Consider the following 19268-nt stretch of genomic DNA (forward strand, 5'->3'; position numbering starts at 1 on the left):
CACCTTCTAACACTTTCGCCTGTGTGCTTGATGTCATGATTTTTAATCCTTTCTTCTCTCTCAACATTAAGCAAATGGAGACAAATGTGTGTACGTTTCATGCGAAGGTTACTCAGGAAATGGCTTATGCTGGCCCCATCACTCCTGAACGTTGGAATTGTATCCTGAAAACAAAAAATGATATGGTTTGGAGGGGTGTCATGAAAGCCTTCAGAGATTGGTATTTTGATTACAGTTTTACCTTGAGAACCAATAGGGACCTTGTCGGTATGTTTATTTCCTTATTCTTGCAGGTGTCTCTAAAAAATATGTAGTAGCCTTATGCAAATAAGTCTTCATAGGTAAAATCCTCAGAGGTTTGGAGCATGCGGTATATAGCATCAATGAAGAGAACGTGATTCCCACTCTTGGACTTTATATGACTGCTGATATAGGTAAATTTATAAATGTAGATAATATTGCACGCAGACCTAGCTTGAATTTCAAAGATAAGGACATTTTATACATCCATTGGCCAGAGATGAAAAGAAATTTGCTTTTCCTATTGCATGTCGAGTATAATACCATACTGGGACACATAATGGCTTTTCCACTATCTTGTTGCTGAAAAATATGTCACCTCCCTCTCATTCAATATTGCTATTTTTTAATGTTCAAGTACACTGTGGTTTGTATTTAGTATTTGGGATTTTCAATTTTGCTATTTTACTTCTATTGTTACACATCTATTCATAATTGGCATTTCAAGTACTACATGTATAGTATTTAGTATATGGTATATGCACCACTAACCCCTTTGCCTCTCACCCCCTCATCCCTGTCCCCTAGTCATCCCCAAATTCAACCCATTTTTCTCCCGTACCAAATACTTGTCACTTGGTCCCCCAAGACCCATGGTACGCTTATTATTTTTGGGTTCCTCTTTTGAAGAATTGGATTAAACTTTCCATTCTTTTTGTATTGCTACTTCAATTGCTTGAAAATCTAGAGGGTTCAATATATTCTTGATGGAGTCTTCAAGCCCTTAAATAAAAAAAAATAGATGTCTTCTTTGGGATACATCAGGAACCATGACAGAAAGTTTTTTAAATTGATTGGCAAATTCCTCCAAAAACCCATGCTGCTTAATTTGTGTAAATTCCTTGGAGTAAAATTTAGGATGTTGTAGATCAAATCTGCAAATGAGATTTTGAGAGATGTCTTTGTAGGAGGTTATACTTCTATGGCCTAGGGAGAGAAACCCATAGTACCACCATTCATTTGTTATTCCTCTTAAATGTACGACAACAAATTTGTGTGCATCTTCTTGGTCATTGGGCTGAGGGTGAAATAAGTGTACGACTTTTGTACCCAAGCATCTCTTGTAATCTTTCCTAATCCATCAAAATTTGTAAGTGTCACTTTATTTACTTTATGCTTTAAATCCTTATTGGGATGTGTCCTTGCTTTCTAAGGTGTCTCATGTCTTTGTGCTTCACAAAATTCCATAAATGTTATGCATCCTCTGATTTCTGGCTCAAGACTTGTATAGGCTCTAGCATCGCCCATAGTGCTAATTACAGGGATATTTATGCCTTCTTCCCTTGTTGATATTTCTTCTCTAGGTAAGAAAGATGTTTTAGATACCCCAGATAATGATAACCCATTTTTATTCTTTGAATGGGTAGAACTTATGACCCTTCCATTTTTAAAATTATTTTTGAGGTTATTGATTGAGTTCCCTATGTTTTGTGAAGCCCGGTGGAGTGCTTGGTTTGATTATACTAACCTGTCATTCTGATTCATAAGGGTTTGACTTGTTTGTTCCATAAAAATTCTTAAATCATTGCCCATTTCATTCATGGTGGTTTTATTCCCTCTTCTTTGCTAGGTGTGTGTTAACTAGTCTTCACAAGATGGCAAGCTTATCCTTTAATACCACTGTAATGTCTCCTTTCTCAAATGGTCCAGGAATTTGGAACAATTAGCTTCACTTCTCTAATCTTATTATGAATTAAAATATTTGATACTAATTGTGAAATTTATAAGATATTGATAGAGACAAGAGATATGTTTACTAGATCACTTAGAGGATAATTGTGCCTATCAATATCATTTCTATATATCATATGACTAACTTGAATAAGATGATTTGATAACTCTCTTTAATTTAACAGTGGGAGACATGCTATGATATGATTTTATAATCCTTATAGTGTTTAAATTTTCTATTTCTAATGCAATCTTTATACTCATACAATTGATCACACTAGTATCTTATAGCACTAACTCTTGTGTCTAATTATTAATATACTGACAAAAGGGGGGAAGCCACAAGCAATGTGAATGTCAAAGAAACAGATAAATGAGTAGATGACATGACCAACAAACAAACAGAGTGACAAGCAAGAAAACAAAGCAAAGCAACGAATGACAAATGCAAAGGGAATGGTCCCCACGAAGAAATGCCATGAAAGTGTGGCAGCCAAAGCGAAAAAAGATTGCGAATGGTCATGAAGGTTGCAACGATAGCCATGGTTGACATAGTTGAAAACCTCAACCTCGCCTTGGACTTGGCAAAAACTAAAAAATTAGACTCGGACTCAAACTCAGACTCAAAAGACTTAGGAAAGGACTTGACAAGGACTCAACAAAAGATAAAAACAGTAGTTTTACATAAAAACAAAAACCCAGATGTATTTTAGCTGATTTGATGTTGATTGTTCAAATTCTCCACCCTAAAACCCTATTATGACCACAAGAAAACAGCAAGTGAACTAGGCGATGTCAGTCCATTACAAGACCAGGTGAGTAAACTAGGTGATGTTAGTCCATTTTGCAGACTTGAGAGTCCTAATGTCTAACTCACACAAGTCCAGAGGCAATGACTCACCCAAACTTGGCTTGTATGTCTACGGTGAGTGACTTGCCTTGCCATTGGACTTGCGAGTCCAAACAAGTCTATGGCGAGTCCTACAATTTTTTTAACTATAGTGGTCAAGGTTGGACTAAACAAGATAAGGTAAGGCTTGCAATGGAAAGAATTGTGCTACAACATACAAAGTCACTAGGTAAGGCCTATAGTGGAATGGGCATGGGCTACACATAATAGGGCACTAGATAAGGCTTGCAATGCAACAAACATAAGTTACATCATACAAAGGCACTATCCTGCAAGGGGTGATCTACATTGGTGATGGAAGTTACAATGAGAGGGAATGATGAGGCCCAATAGGTAGCCAACTGCATGAAGCGTGGGGCCAAGGGAACAAGATTTTGCCTTTAGGCCTAGGGTTGGGCTAGGGCACCCTTTTGTAATAATTCCATCCATCTTTAGAAAACCAAAACACTACACATTACATGTTGTTATGCGTTGGAGCTCTCTTTATCAAGTTATAAATGTATTTAATAGATTATATTATTTTAACAATATATTGAGTCTATGAATGTCTATTTGTGCTCTTGTTTCCTTTTTGGTGATTGCAAGGCCTAAGTCAAGATTTATCTTGTAAAAAGGGCATTTTTTATTCATAAGATTACATCTCTAACCATCTTACAATTACTATTTTAAGATTGTGTCATTCTTGGGTAAAAAATAGGACAATCCCAAAAAGGGGTAATTACAAATAATCAATTTATTATCTCTTGGAGGTTGAATCGGACATATATTAGTGTTAAGAACTGTTTAGTGTGATTTTGCATTGTATTTATTATCTCATGCACATGAGTTTGATAGGAATTCTTTGACTGATCTTGAATTCATTTGCATGGTGTTTAAGTCTTTCATATGGTTTCTTATTCTTCCTCACATTTTCTCAAGTATTTCATCCATTTGCTCTCTCATTTTAAGCCTATGAATATTTCAGTGTGGCAAACTAGTTAACGATTTTCTTTATAGTTATGGCTATTGGATAGGGTAAAATCCATGTCAAAAACACACTGCCACAGAAAAAAGGGCAAACCTTTTTCTTTTCATTTTGTCCTTATGCTTTTGTGCCTTCAACACTTTGATAAGTTTCTATTGATTTTCAGGTTTCTTGACTGATTCCAAGTGGAGCTTAGATTTTTCTATTGGACCTAGATTTACTTTTGAGTTGCATTGACTTTGGTTGTTTGTGGACATCAATAGAATTAATTTTTCTTTCTTCTTCCTTGCATTGATTAGAGCAAGCATTTTTCTCCATTGGCCCCTTTCTAAGGTGCACTATTTTTTTTGGAGAAAGCACTTACTTTCACATAGTTACCTTTTTTATATGGATTTATGATTCGTTTTTTTTGACTTGTCTAAGATTTATCCATTCTTGGATTCACGCCCTCTAGGTAGGACCATTACTTTCTCAGTTTGTAATCTTGGCCTCTAGTTGAGGTTGCAACCTTTTTGCACAGAAACAGTATATGGGAATATAACAATACAACTCAATTTGTGTGTTTGGAACATGTATCTTTCATTACCAAGTAATAGATGCACAATCAGTATAAAACATCCACAAGATATATTGACTACCAACAACTACATATAAATAGTGTACTGTGTTGGTATTGATTCCCAGTCGCCAGAAATTGCCAAATGCCATTTCACAAGTAGTCAAGAAGTAATCATCTCAATTACAAAACATATGAACTGTACTTTTCAGAACTACACTTTTTTGGCTATCAAGAAGCTACTTTAAACATTATACAAATTAATGTCATTTTTATTTCCTTTTAGGTTTGTTGTTTCGTTGGCCATTATTGTTCCAATTTATATATGATAATTGACAACAGTATTAAGAAAATAAAATACAAATACAAATAAAGAACCGTCCAATATTACCAAGTCTTTGTTAAGAAGTGCTTGACCATTGTTACATATCAGAGCCTGTTAAAAAACATGAATATGGTGTTATTAGCATCTTTACTTACGCAATCTAAATCAGGAAAAAGGATGATTCTGGTGACTGTATTTTAAACAATTCAGACATATCCTTGTTCTTTTATTCCTGTGCCATGATCTGAATGGCATCCCTGTTCACATATGAGTACAAATACACCAACATCTCCAAGAGATTATAATGTGTGTGTGTGTGTGTTTGTGTGTGTGTGTGTATATATATATATCAGTTGAGTTTGACATCAAACCAAGTGCTCACCTCTCGTGTGGCATCTTCCACAACTTGATCAAGATTGTGGAGTAGATATTCCAAAGAGCCTGCATACATCCAAAAAAACAGACAATTTAATGAAGAAGAGTTTTTTTTTTCTTTTACAAGTGATCATATTTCAATCAAACATCAAGCAGTGAAACAAAGTTCACAAATGAATGACCTATGAACAGGTCACTGCAATAAGGTTATACATTTTACTTTAAAGCTAAATGTCACAGATGAAATAAGTCAGTAACAAGCAATTAGATGATCTTAGACATTTGAAACGCCAATAGTAGTTTGAGTGTAAATTATTGAAGCCATTTTTAAATGGGATGTATATTACATCCCAGTCTGACAAGAACCAAAAATCAATACAATAGACCTGCATGAAATCTCAGGAATCTAATTAATCCAGAACAAAATGTTTATACAAAAATAACAAAACTATGAAGCACATTTGTTATAAAATTCCAAATAAAAAAATCCAGAGCAACATATTTATACAAAAATAAAAAATCTATAAAGCATGCAGGGTTATGAAATTCGGAATAATAAATCTAGAAAGCATTAACAATTAGAATTAGGAGAAAATGCAGCAGTCAGAGGAAGAGTATGGCATACCAAACTTGATGATCAACTGCAATGCATTTGTAAGGTCAATTCCATCAACCCCTATATGATTGAGGCAAATATGACTTTTCAGTCAACAGACAAGAAAATTTACACCTATGTAGATGCCAAGCATTACAAAATTCAGAAATATTCATGGATGAGAAAATATCACTCAATACATGTAAATACACATACAAAAAGAAAGTACATCTACACTTTTGTATTGTGGAGATTTCTAACCGTTCCAAAAAAATTTCCATTTAGTACAACTGAGGCATTTGCAACCTTCAATATGCCTTCACGCCAGTATTGATATTTTGCTCTGAATACTTATATTTTCAGTTTGTTATTACCTCCACCTCTAACTTGGACAGAGTATTATTTTTTATGTTTGATAAACTTCCTCAATTATATTTTAGTAGTAAGAAAACTAGGATCTGGTTTGATGATCTTGCAAGCAATAAGTAAAATAACATTTTTAATCCTGAATTCCTCGATCCTAACAATACTAGTCAAAGATTAATTCTTACTTCTTTTGCCAATAATTGCTCCATAGATCCTCAGTCCTCCATTTGTTGAATCTCTTTCCCTTGACAAACATCTGAATTATGGATATTGTTCCTGGTAATGCAGGTTTTGTTTTAACTTTCAAGAATGTTTGACACATATAATGCTCAATGATAGATTGAAGGAGAAGAAGAATTGGAGAAATTTTGTCACCACTTGGCAGTTTGCTGTAAGAATTTTCTAAATATCAATTTTATAACTTCAGGAAAGGTAGAAAGAAAGAAATTATATGTTTGTAACAGCCAATAAACAATAATAGGTCAAAGAGATTGGAGCATATATCAGTTACAATAGAAAAGTACTCAAGCAAAAAGTGAGCCCTAGACTTGAAGCAAATACAAAAAAAAGAAAAGCAGGGAAAAACAAAGAAGGGCAACATGGGAATTAATGAGATAAATCACATGCCTCGACCAGGTCTCAAGAAACCCAATGCAAACACTCTATTAAAGAGTGTAAGAAGATATGAGCCAAGAACTGAAGCACCAAGTTTGAAAAGTTCTACCTGGAAACCATCCTCATCCACAGTTCTACTACATCTCATGGATCTAATGGCCTCAAAGATACTGGAGGAAGTGAACAGATGATAGTAAGGAGGTGGAATGGAATGAAGGGAAGGCTGACCCGGAATGTCATACAGTGAAATGGTATGGGAAGTCAAAGAGCAGAAGTCAAGGATGGAGTATAGGGGGGAACACCGAGGGAAAAGGGTGGGCCAAAAACCCTGGGGATTCTAGATAAGCGTGGAGCAAAGAGATTTGCACTGAGAAGAAGCAAAAGAACACTTCTTGTAGCGAAGGAAACAGAGATAACAAACACGCAAGTGGGCGAAGACAAGGGAGTGAGTCTCAAAGGCAAAGTGAACAAACGATGAAAATCTTTACAATCGTCATCAAACCATTTATTCATAGGACAAGTATTCCGACGCCTAGATCTGAGAGGGGGCGGTGAGGAATGGAAAGGAGAGCGGACTCCTGTATGGCAGAAGCAAGTAAGTCAAACATGACCGAGACCAAATTCCATGTGAGAAGTCACATGGTATGCCAAACTGTAAGGATTCTATGACTGTGGTGCACCTCTCACCCATTAAAATGGCAGAAACAAAATTTGCGATTCACCAAAACCGATGAAGTAATGCAAAGTCCACATGTAAATATGCATTCCAGGTTAGACAGTAGGGATTAGGATTTATGTACTACCTGAACATATCATTAAGGTGCATTCTTGTGAGTACATGAGAAGCATGATGTTCTGCCAAGCCTGACAACAGAAATTAAGTTTTCCAATACATGGAATCGACCCAAATTCTAAACATCATTAGAATCATCCATCAGACAATATAATAGATTGGCCATAACTTCTTCATAAAGCTTCTCTTTTGATCAATATCACAAGCATTGGAAAGTTTTTCCATTAAGTGACACAAATGTCTATAGTCAAGAATTATTGGAGGTTAGAAATCTTAAGATCACCCACTTGTTTCTACTTATTGTGATAGCAAACTGGATCATTATAAAATTATTATGGGAACAGAATGGTGCAACAAATTTTATAGTCTATATGTTGAATTGTCTTGATATATGCCAAAGTTGTATTTATCCTCCAAAGTCATTGAGTCATATAGTTGTGTCCAATGACAGAGTTATCAAAAGTGCTTGGATAAAATAGAAGATTATGTGGGTCTACTATCTAATTTTTTAAATATTTGCACATTATAATCATTGCTAATTCATAAACAGATAAGCTTCAACTAAAATTGCAAATATTATTATATTATTTTGAAAATATTCCGTGTGTCAAGATAAGTTATAAAGTGGAGTTCGCAAGTGATGGAAAGCTTCACTTAATGAACTGATTGATAACTGGGATCTTTTTAACATTTAAAATTTAATGCTACATTGCTTTTCTTTTTAAATAAATAACAGTAGATAAATCAGAGGTAAAGAGCAAAAACCAAATGCAATAAATAAGTTAGAAGTCACAACCTGGAATATTATCACATGCATCACCAGAAAGTGCTATTACATCAACAAATTGTGATGGTTTCAGATCCCCAAATTTCTCAGCAAACTCCTCTGTGCCAAACGACACAACTCTACATACAAAGCAATCAATTCATGTCATCAAATATCAATCTGATAGAGAAATTTAGATTGAAAGAGGGTTGTAAACTAAGAAGTTTAGGCACATAGCACTTACAGTGCATAAGTTCTGAAAATAGCAACAATGTAAAATATCCACACAAACTTGAGTTTAAACAAATAAAAAAGTAAAAACTATAATATTAACTGAGATCCTCGTGGAGCCATTCTTAAGAGTTGTATTGAAGGACATAAGAGCTGGAAGAAATCTTTGTCTGGTGACACAATCTGCACCTGATGAAAAACCATGAAGTTCTTAAAATGTAAAAATGCAGAAAACGTATTGAGCAAAAGAATCATAAGGGTTATTATTTTATTCATCAGTGAAAGGTGCAAAGTGTGTACATCCAGCAATAAACAAATTGGCAACATTAAATAAACCAAGAATATAAGAGTAACAAGAAACCACAAGAATGGTACAGTACAAGAGCAAAATTCATAAAATATCACAAGTAAGAGCATTTAGCAAACAAATGCAATTAATACCCAAAGGATGGTTAAATTGTGAACATATCAGCAAAATAAAAATAGAAGACTAACTACACTTTCTAAATTGGTATTGTTTAAATTGTCCAGGAAAGAGTTAGATCTGATATACTCCACCCGTGAAAGAAAGTTAAAGAATTGAGCCTTGATATTCTTGAGAGTGCCATATATCTCCGTAAGACACATCAACCATTTAAGTGCTGAAAGGGAATAATGTAGTGAGCTCTTACTTGGAGAGAAATTCTACTACACAAAGGTGTATAATTTGATATTTCCCTTTGCATCTGATTTGTATTTCTTTCCTGCAAGAGTGCAGTGGCTTGGCCAAGAGCACTTTAATATATGTTAATCCAGCATAGATGTGTCGTATGAGTAAAGCAAAATTGAGTTGGCAACATATACTTGTTGATTCCATATAAAGAACACCGATCAGCTATGCTATCACAGATATAAAAGAGAACGGAATGATACATTCATCAAAATGTTTTATTTTAGGGAGATCTAGGTCTCATTAGCACAATTAAAATTCCTCCTTTATAGCATGCTTCATTAATTTTAGGTCAGAGAACAATCCCCTAAATTAAATAGATTCCTACTTCTTGAGTGGTCTCTTCATTGCTGCAGCAAGCTAGCATAGTTATGGTCATGAGATTAAGATTCCATTTATAAGCAAGATGATTTGATCAAAAAAGACAGAATAAATTTTTCAAGTTTGCAAAACTGATATTTCTCTTGTTGATAACCTGCAAAAGCATCAATATAGTATGTCTTTTCTATATATTTTTATAATAGCTTTGTTTCTGCATCTTAGAAAATGTGGTTTCTAGGTTAAAGTTAGTGTAGAGAATGGAAAAAAAGCATACTGATCTGGGGTAGTTGTACTGGCTAATCCCGGTGTTCTTTTTGAGATTGTTTTGCAAGTTTGTATTATGAAAAGAGATGGTTAACAACATTTTTCTCATTGGTTTTTGGTTAAGATTTTACTCACCACCATTCATGAACATTAGGATAATACATTGCTTGCATAGAAAAAGCAAGAACAAACTAAGTGCACTGAACTATGTTTCATCATAAATTCTTCATTGTGCAAAAATACACACAATCTGAAAATACGTTGCAATACACAATGACCTGGAACAATGTCAATGATGAAAAATTATTTATATATTAAGTATAATTTACCAAAACAGTACATATCACATACCTAAAGCAGTTGTAGATAAGGTTAACACATTCTTGTCAGTATGAGCCTACCTATCAGCAGCAGTATAACAAGTTCAGTTAGCTATTAACAGTAAATAGATTAACTATAACTCCATATCCTAAAAAAGTGGAGATTGAACTTCTTAGTGTGCACAAACTGTCTCAGACTAAGAGAGCAATAATATAAGCATGCTTTAGTTAGATCCATGAAACTCATCCCGTAGAGCATTCCATCCAGATTGAGACCTTATCCAAGTTGGCTGGGCATACTACTTCCTCTGCAATAGGCATCCCAGATCCTGCAACAGCTAAGGGTGTAACCATCTCTGACATGCTGCCTAAACTCTGTCCACAGGTTTGTCCATCATTGTTTTTTCAACCTCTGTGATGAAGTTCTTTAAAGCCATCTCAAAAGGAGTTCTTTCCTCTGTGCTCCTTGACCATGTGTATCACTGTAAATCTCCCAAGTAAAGATTCTTGCAGTTCCATCTTGAAGCAATTTTTCTATCTTATCTTTGTCAACTTCATGGTGACTGTTACCTGAATAAAAACATTTTATGTTATGAGTCTCCTGAGAGACTTGGCAAGCTTTCTAGATCTGCTACTATATATATTATCATTACCAAGTTTCCAGATTGACCATAGCACTTCAATGAAAACGATAGATCAAAAACTATAAGATTCTTTTGTGAGATAAGGGACCCAACCATTTACAGCTGCCCACCTACTATATTGCCATCAATTATAATGACAAACATGTTTCAAATCTCCTTAGCAATCATGCAGTCTATGAAAACATGTTTCACTGTTTCAGGCAATCTGCAGATGAACATATATTAAAGTTTCCATCAGGTTTAACGACTGGGAGCTTAAGGAGGAGCACTTTCCACAAGAAGCATTTTTTCATTGGCTCAACAAGCCTGCCACATAGATCAATTAGTGCATTTTGCCATGAGAAGGGATCAAAATGTAAGTTCCAGCAACTATGAATTAGGTAAGGATCTCATCGTTATCAACAATATGGGTATAGATAGCTTTGGTCTTGATGCAATGGAGGGGTACCATCGTTCCATTTGAATTCAGATAGATTGTCCATGTTAGACACAGATTTTGGGAAGGGATAAAGATACACAGGACTCCCTAAGCACAGAATATGTTCCCCAGCGGAATGGAGGGATGTCAAAGGTAGACCATAATTCATTCCATGTAAGCAAATAACCATCTTTTAATATGTCTCCAAGCCTCTTTATCCCCTTGTCAGTTCAGCACCTAGCTTAACAGCCTTGAATTAAAGCTATAGGTTTCCAATTATGAGCGGGGTTCCCCCATATAGACCTATCCTGCCCGAGATTTCATTTTGCTGTTATGAGTTATATAATATTTTACTATTTCACAAGCTTTCCAGACAAACTTGAGAACAATAGAACCATTTTGTTTCACGGAAAAGTTACGAGCAACCAGATCACATAGGGAAGCCCTCTCCAATTTGGGCTTTGCATAGGTACAAATCTAGTGATGTTATGCCTGATCAGTATTTTCTACATTTCCTTTTCTTCCATAGCTCTAAATATCCATTTTGTAGCAAGGGAAATGCTCTGTAGTCTAAGGTCTTTCAATCCAAGACCCCCTTTGCTTTTGCTCTTGGTACACCAAGCCTACTCACTGCATGCTTTTTACTATTACCTTACCCATCTGACCAAAGAAATGCTCTTATCTGTTTCTGAATATGATTGAGTTGGTATTTATGGAACAATGATGTTGATGTATAATAGATGTTATAAAATGAGAGGATCTTCTGACAAACCTGTACTCGGCCAGCCAAGGATAGGTACTGTTTATTCCATAGTTGAAAAATTCAGTTTCGGCAATTTCTCGGCTGGCCCAAAAACTTTGAAAATCTCGAAATCAGAAAAAACTCAGCGAAAAAATTGGCACTTATATCGGACATTTGAAAATATACAATTTCATAAAAAAATATATAATCTATTAGAATTTTAAACACTAAATTACAAACCTATTAAAATTTAAAATACTGAATTAGTAACTATTTAATAGTAAATACTTGAAATGTATAAAATAATGAAATCTATTATTTCAATTGTTATAAATCTATTTAAATCTATTTATTATTAAATTTGAATCTATTAAACTTTTTTATAAATACATATTTATAAATCAGTTAAAAATTAAAATATAGTTAACTATAAAATTGTAAATACTAAACATTAATACTGGTACATATTTATAATTTTATATTAGTAAGCACTAATTTACTAAATAGTAAATAGTAAAAAACTGTAAAACAACAATAAATAGTAAAATTTAAATACCAATATTCATTAATAAATATATTAAAATTTAATATAATATTAATATAGTCTACGAGAGATATTATAGATTAATATCAATTTATTATTATTTGATAATATTAAAACTTCAAAAACACTCTCTACCGTTGACTTCAAACGTATGTGGCTGCTGATCTTCGCCGTCGACTATGAAATGTTGGCCTTGTCTACCATCGTCTTCTTGTGATTGTTGCCCATCTCCAGGTTCTAAATGTGTCGTCGCCTGCTGGAAGATCGCCTAGAAGATGTGTTTGTCGATCTCTACAGCAGGAAGAAAAACATAAACAAAATGAAAAAACAAAGATACCATATAAAAAAGAAACCTAAAAGCATTGGACTACTTTGTCAACAATGTTTGATCGTTATATTTGGCATTTACCAGTGATATTTGAGGAAAAAAATGCAGCGATTTTCTTGGATTATCATTGCCGATATCTGCAGCAATATAATCGCTCGCTAGCTCCTAGCACGAAATATTGCAATTTGGTAATATATTGCCAAAATTTTTAACTATGGTTTATTCCACTTGCTCAACTTCTTGTCAATTTTTCCTTTTACCCAGCACTGCATCTCCTTCAAGATTGGGGATAAAGCAAAAGATATTCCCAAGTATCTGACCTGGTGCTCTGAGTCTCCCACATCAAAGAATATTTATTAAACCATACTAGGGGCCGATTCTCCCAGCCTAACATAATTGACTTGGGGAGAGATATATTGTTGCCTATGGAGCTGGAAAAATAGTTTAATCTTTAATCTAATTGCTCCTATAATATAACTAATTTTTGCAAACTCAGTTCTGATCATTCAATCTTGATCCTCCATGAATCATTCTCTAATTGATTTGTCCTTCCTCTTATATCCTTGAATTAGAAGAGTCACACCCTTTCATTCAGACTATTGTCTTAGCAAGGGATGTACCTCTTCGTACATCATCACTGTAATCAATCTTCATCGAACTCAACCAACCCAACTCAGGCCCATAAATAAATTGATATTAATCTCCTTTAATTGAAGTTGTCCTTAATACCTCTCAATACAAACTTGTCCACTCAAAATTCAACCTCCTTTCTAGTTCGAGAGACTTTAAACAATAACGAAAAATTGAGCTCAATTAGGAACATGGTCAATATCATTGATCACCCCATGTGAAACAATGACAGTGTAATCATTAGTAATATCATAGAAACATCACCTACAAAAGCTATCAACAAGACATACTAATACTAAGAAGCAGAGTGAATCAATATAAGCCTATTTTTACTTTTTCAAACTTGATGCATGTCAATTGCACAATATCAATGAAATAGGGTGCAAGAATTATAAAACACAAAAAGCTGACACAAATAAGACATGTAAGTTTACATACAAACTCAAGCAGGAGAACCAATACATAATATTGCTTATATAAATCTTCTTAAAAAATTTATAGGCACCAATCCACAGGAGACACCAATCTCTTCAAAGCTTTGGAGGCTCCAACCCACTAAAGGTCTCCATCTCTACCACTAAGCACCAACTTAGCAAGAGAAACCAATCTCCTTCAATGAGAGTCCTTAGCCTTATGATCTCCTCAACTACGAGGCACCAACTGTGATGCCCCTAATTTAAAACTATTAGCATTCTTAGTCCCATAGTTGAAAATATCACACCAAAATCGCAACATATAACAAGTCACTCATGTAAACAATTTAATCACCAAATACTCATCACCAATTTTTTACATAAATCACGACGATTTTTTTGCAAACAAATTGCAGATGTGTTTATAAACCCTAAAACTCATCAGAAACTCATCCAGCGTATTAGAAGGGTGATCTTATGCTGGAAAAATGATGTGATTTTTTGGCCAAGTTTAAACGGAGATTTAACCTTGTTGACCCTATTGAAAAGAGGAAGAGCTCCTTTTGTGATATTTGGTTCACATGGTGTAATAATCAAAGTGGTCATTAGAGACTATATTGCATATTGGATAGATTTTATCTTCAGGCCTCTTTTTCTCCTTCCAACATTTCAGATCATTTTCCCATTTCAGCCATACTTTCTTTTGATTCTGACCCTTCCTCTATCATCAGGCCTAAGAAGGATAACGGTTTCAAGTTGAATGTATCTTTCTTAAAAGATGATGATACTAGGGAAGCCATTAAGCTGGCCTCTTGCTTGGTTAGATTTTGTTTTATGGATATTAGACCTAGAGAAGCAAAGGGAATCCCTTATTGTCACATGTAAAAAAAATGTTTCAAAATACTAAAAAGAAAAAAACTATGGATAGATCTAGGGAAGATTCATTTCTGCAAAGTAAACTCAATTGTATTGAGAAGGAGCCTCAAATTAAGACGAATGACTATATACTAGAGGGGGTGTTAGCTTGGGTTACAACTCACTTGAGGAAATTGCACCACTACAAGATTCAAGGCCAGAAAGCAAGAGCTAAGATGAACTGGCTTAAAGAAGGTAACCAGGGCATCAAAACAATTCTTTAAACTAATCAGAGATAAGAATAAGAGAGAACTCATTGATAAGATTCAAGTTAATAATTGGCTAACTAATAACTCCTCATCTATTAAGGAGGCATTCTATAATTTATATAGTGATCTATTCTCCACACAACATGGTAATGACAATCAGGAGGATCTCAACAAATGTTTAAGGCTAATCCCTAAAAAAAATCTTGATAGTAAGGCCCTTGATCTTGACCAAAAAATCTAACTGGAAGAAATTGAAGCTACTATTAGCTCTCTGCTAATCGCAAGTCCCCAGGACTGGATGGATTATCTATCGAATTTTATAAACAACACTCAAACTGGATTTGCATGGAATTGTTGGCCCTATATGAGGAAGATTCTGATCAAGAGTCCCTTGGTCAAACCATTAACAGAGGAGTTATAAAGTTGCTTCCTAAGAATGGGATTAAGACTTTGGTTAAGAATAGGAGACATGTTACTCTATTGAATATATCATATAAGATAATTGCAAAAGTGTTAGCAAGAAGGATTGTTGGGTTGTTGAATAACTTCATACATGTTACTCAAACAAGGGAAGTCATGGATTGAGCTAAAGCACATGGTCAAAACATTGCAATGATTCTCCTATATTTTAGAAAAGCATCGATAGAGTTGAGTCGACATTTATTAGAGGGAACAAGCTTTTGTTTTTCCTCCCTATTTCTGTGAATGGGTTAATATTTTCTTTAAAGACTCCTCTACCATCATTGAGGTGAATGATGAACTCTCAGAGCCTATCCCACTTAAGAGATCAATCAAACTAGGATGTCCCATTGCCCCGACTCTGTTTTCCATTGTTATTGATGCATTCTTTATATCTTGAGATCTTCTAATCTTGGCCCTCCTGTCAAAGGTATTGTTCTACCTAATCATGAGGAACTAATTAATGCACAATTTGTTGATGATACAACACTATTTCTTGAGTTGAATGAGGAGAATTTTGATAATGTTATGGATAGATTACAGGCTTTTTGGTTGGCCTCCGAAGCAAAAGTCACTTAGGGATAGTCTGATAATCCACTAAAATGGGTGTTGTCTAAAGGTTAGTAGTGGGCTCAGCAGAAACCTATTGTCAGATATCTTGACATTCATTTTTCTATTGAACCTTTTATTAAAGATATATAGCTTTGGCTATATTCCAAGATTGAAACAAAGCACTTGAAGTGGCAAACTCATTTACTCTCTTTGGCTAGGAGAGCGAAAATTGTGCGAAAAGTTTTTTCATCTCACCATATCTATTTTGCATCTTCACAACTTTTTCCAAATTTACCAAACTAATAAAATTGACAAAATCACGAGGAAATTCCTTTGGTTTGATGGACTGGGCCATAAAAAAGGACATGTCAAGGGAGTGGTGTTCCAAACCGAGCGCGGTTGGTTTGGGCATTAGCGATATTAGGGCTCATGGTAATTCTCTATCCTCAAAATGGATTTTCAAATCTTTTAAAGGTAATGAACCTTGGAAAGTGTTTGTTAGAAATAATATTGAAAGATATGTAATTAAGGGTAAAAAGTGGAAGGATATACCCTAATGTGATATTGTTATGGGAGACTTCAATATGAAAATCTTTAGTCTTCATGTGTTCTCTTCTTTGTGGAAGGCATGCTCATAGGTAAGGTATCTACCCTCCTCCAAAGAAGCTATAGGCAGCCCTTCTGCTTAGGTTGTTACTAACAAATCTATCTAGTGGGGGTGTTTATGAATAATAAGCCCCTTGCTCTAACTCAAAGTTGCTCTACAAAAACTTGAAGTGATTAAGTTATCTCTTTAATCAATGATAATTTGTTTGATAACTGGTTAGGGTCATGGGTTGAGATTAGCTCTAAATATGGGATTCCCCTTCTCCAAAGAAAACTTACTCTATAATTTCTAAAGCCAATGATAATTTGTTTGATAACTGGTTAGGGTCATGGGTTGAGATTAGCTCGAAATATGGGATTCCCCTTCTTCAAAGAAAACTTACTCTATAATTTCTAAAGTTGTTGGATGTTTCTTCCCTAGTAAAAGTTTGGCTATTGACTCTTTTCTAAAGCAATTAAAATGGACAGATGATTCTCTAATTACGGGTTGTGTCCATCAAGAATATTTACAATTGTTAAAGAAAATTGCTCTATTTTCAATCAAGTAAACAAGTTTTGGGGTCTAGATTGGCCTAACTCCAAGTGGCAATTTGTTTTTGATTTCTTCACACATTCTCCTATCAAACCAAAAATGTCTTGTTGTTGGTGGCTCTTGCTCCTTAAGAAATTAGTTGTGGGTTTTGTCATGTATTCTGTGCGTTAAAACTGTAACTCTGATTATCATGCTGATCTGATTATACAAATCACACAGATTATATATATATATATCCTCTTATAAAGGCATTATTGGCATCTCTTTAGGGATAGTGATTATTAAAGACAACCTTAACTATAGTTAGTTAATGTCTTTAGTGAATTATACTATTCACTGAGAGTCAATTATGGGAGTCATATTATAGGGCCGACCTAGATAGGGTCATGTCCCTTCAAGGGACATGCCCTTTGGTCACCTTATATATATGAGATAGAAATGTGGATAACGAACACACAATACAAAGAAGTCTGTTCATTAGCATTCTCTGCCTCATCCGAATAAGCAGCAAAATATATTTTATTGCAGAATTATCACATAGGAAGAAGGACTAATGTTCAACTGCAGTTGATCAAGACCATCTCCAGCACTATATAGGTTGTACATCAGTTTGATTTACAAGCAAAATTTGCAGAAACTTTTCATGGTATTAGAGCTCTAGTAGTCGAACCTAGGCTTTGCAAATTAAACAATTAGACTTAGTATATTTAGAATCATTCTCCTATATTCAGTGGCATACACAATCAAACCCGAGGACAGGTTTGATGGGAAAGAACACTTCAACGCTTGGATGTTCAGAATCATGATGATTCTTGAAGAAAATGATGTAAAATTGTTTGTTGATTCAGCATCCAAACAACCTGTTGTTGAACCTAATAAAACTATCTAGAGTAAAGGAAATAGGAAAGCCATACAGATCATATTAGATAGAGTGGAAAATGAAATAGTACCAATGCTAATGAAACATCAAACATCATTTGATATGATGAATGCATTATTCAATACATATGAGGTTAACAATGCAACTAGAGTCCTCGCACTAAAAAGCCAACTAAATCATATACAAATAAAGAAGGAAGCATCGATGAATTCTTACTTCCTAAGGGTTGCCAGTCTACGAGATGAACTTGCAAGTATAGGAACCATAATTAATGACACGGAACTAAAACTGAAGACGAAGAACTTCATGTTCTCAACACAAATTCCAATAAAAGTAAGAAGAAGCATCTCAAGAGAAAGAAGGGTAATCAAAAGAATCACAAACATAAGAAAGATCTGTCCAAAGTAAAATGCCAAATATGCAAAAAATTTGGACACTATAGATCTAATTGCCCTGAGAATTCTCAACAACAAGTAAATTGTACAAAAATTACTCAAAAATAAGATGGTTACTGGTTTACCTAAGTTTAACAAAGATCATTCAAGCATATGCAAAAAATGCACTCTGGGTAAGAATACCAAAAGTCCATTCCATGATACCACTAGAAAACTAACAATAATTTGGAATTAATCCACTCAGATTTATGTGGACCTATGTCTATTCCTTCTCTTGGAGGATTTTGGTACTATATACCTTTTATAGATGACATCTCTAGAAAAACTTGGATTTACTTCTTCAAATGTAAAGAATCAAAAGAAATCCTTAAGAGATTTAAAGAATTTAAAATCTTAACTGAAAACTTATTAGGACATAAAATTAGAACTCTTAGGACTGATAATGGAGGAGAATATACCTCAGATTTGTTTAAAGAGTTTGTAAAGAAACAAGAATTGAGAGGGAGTATACCATTTCTTTTTAACTCTCAACAAAATGGGGTTGCAGAAAGGAAGAATAGAACAATTATAGAAGCTGCAAGAACTATGATATTTTGATCAAAATCTAGAATATTATCTTTGGGTAGAAGCCTTTTGTACTGCTGTCTATATTCGAAACAGAAGTCCTCACTCCTACCTTAGAGATAAAACTCCTGAAGAAGTATTTACTAAAGTTAAACCTAATATTTGGGTGCCCAATATATAAACATGTTCCAAAAAAAAAGAGAACTAAGTTAGAACCCTCTGGGAGGAAAGGTATTTTTGTTGAGTATAGTGAAACATCTAAAGCATATAGGATTTCATACCTGGTCAGAAAAATATTGAACTTAGTAGGGATGTAATATTTGAAGAAGAATTAGCATTCAAAAGAGCCCTAAGTT

At 34.4% G+C, this 19268-nt stretch overlaps 1 protein-coding gene across 5 annotated transcripts in view; it reads right to left on the minus strand.

Moving 5' to 3' along the window:
* The window catches only part of LOC149555927 (uncharacterized), a 174754-nt gene that overhangs the window by 41679 nt on the left and 113807 nt on the right, over window positions 1-19268 (minus strand). For 4 of the 5 annotated variants that reach the window (XM_089830032.1, XM_089830028.1, XM_089830030.1 and 1 more), the window contains exons 10-14: window positions 8571-8656; window positions 8267-8376; window positions 5727-5777; window positions 5109-5167; window positions 4793-4837 (exon numbers count right to left, since the gene is read on the minus strand). In XM_089830032.1, coding sequence (XP_089686158.1) covers window positions 4793-4837; window positions 5109-5167; window positions 5727-5777; window positions 8267-8376; window positions 8571-8656 — 351 coding nt within the window. The remainder of the gene's footprint in view (window positions 1-4792; window positions 4838-5108; window positions 5168-5726; window positions 5778-8266; window positions 8377-8570; window positions 8657-19268) is intronic. The other variant, XM_089830031.1, reaches the window with a different exon arrangement.

Source organism: Cupressus sempervirens, chromosome 5, assembly GCF_028749045.1.
Source record: "Cupressus sempervirens isolate cs-2001-9-10 chromosome 5, ASM2874904v1, whole genome shotgun sequence".
Classification (NCBI taxonomy): domain Eukaryota; kingdom Viridiplantae; phylum Streptophyta; class Pinopsida; order Cupressales; family Cupressaceae; genus Cupressus; species Cupressus sempervirens.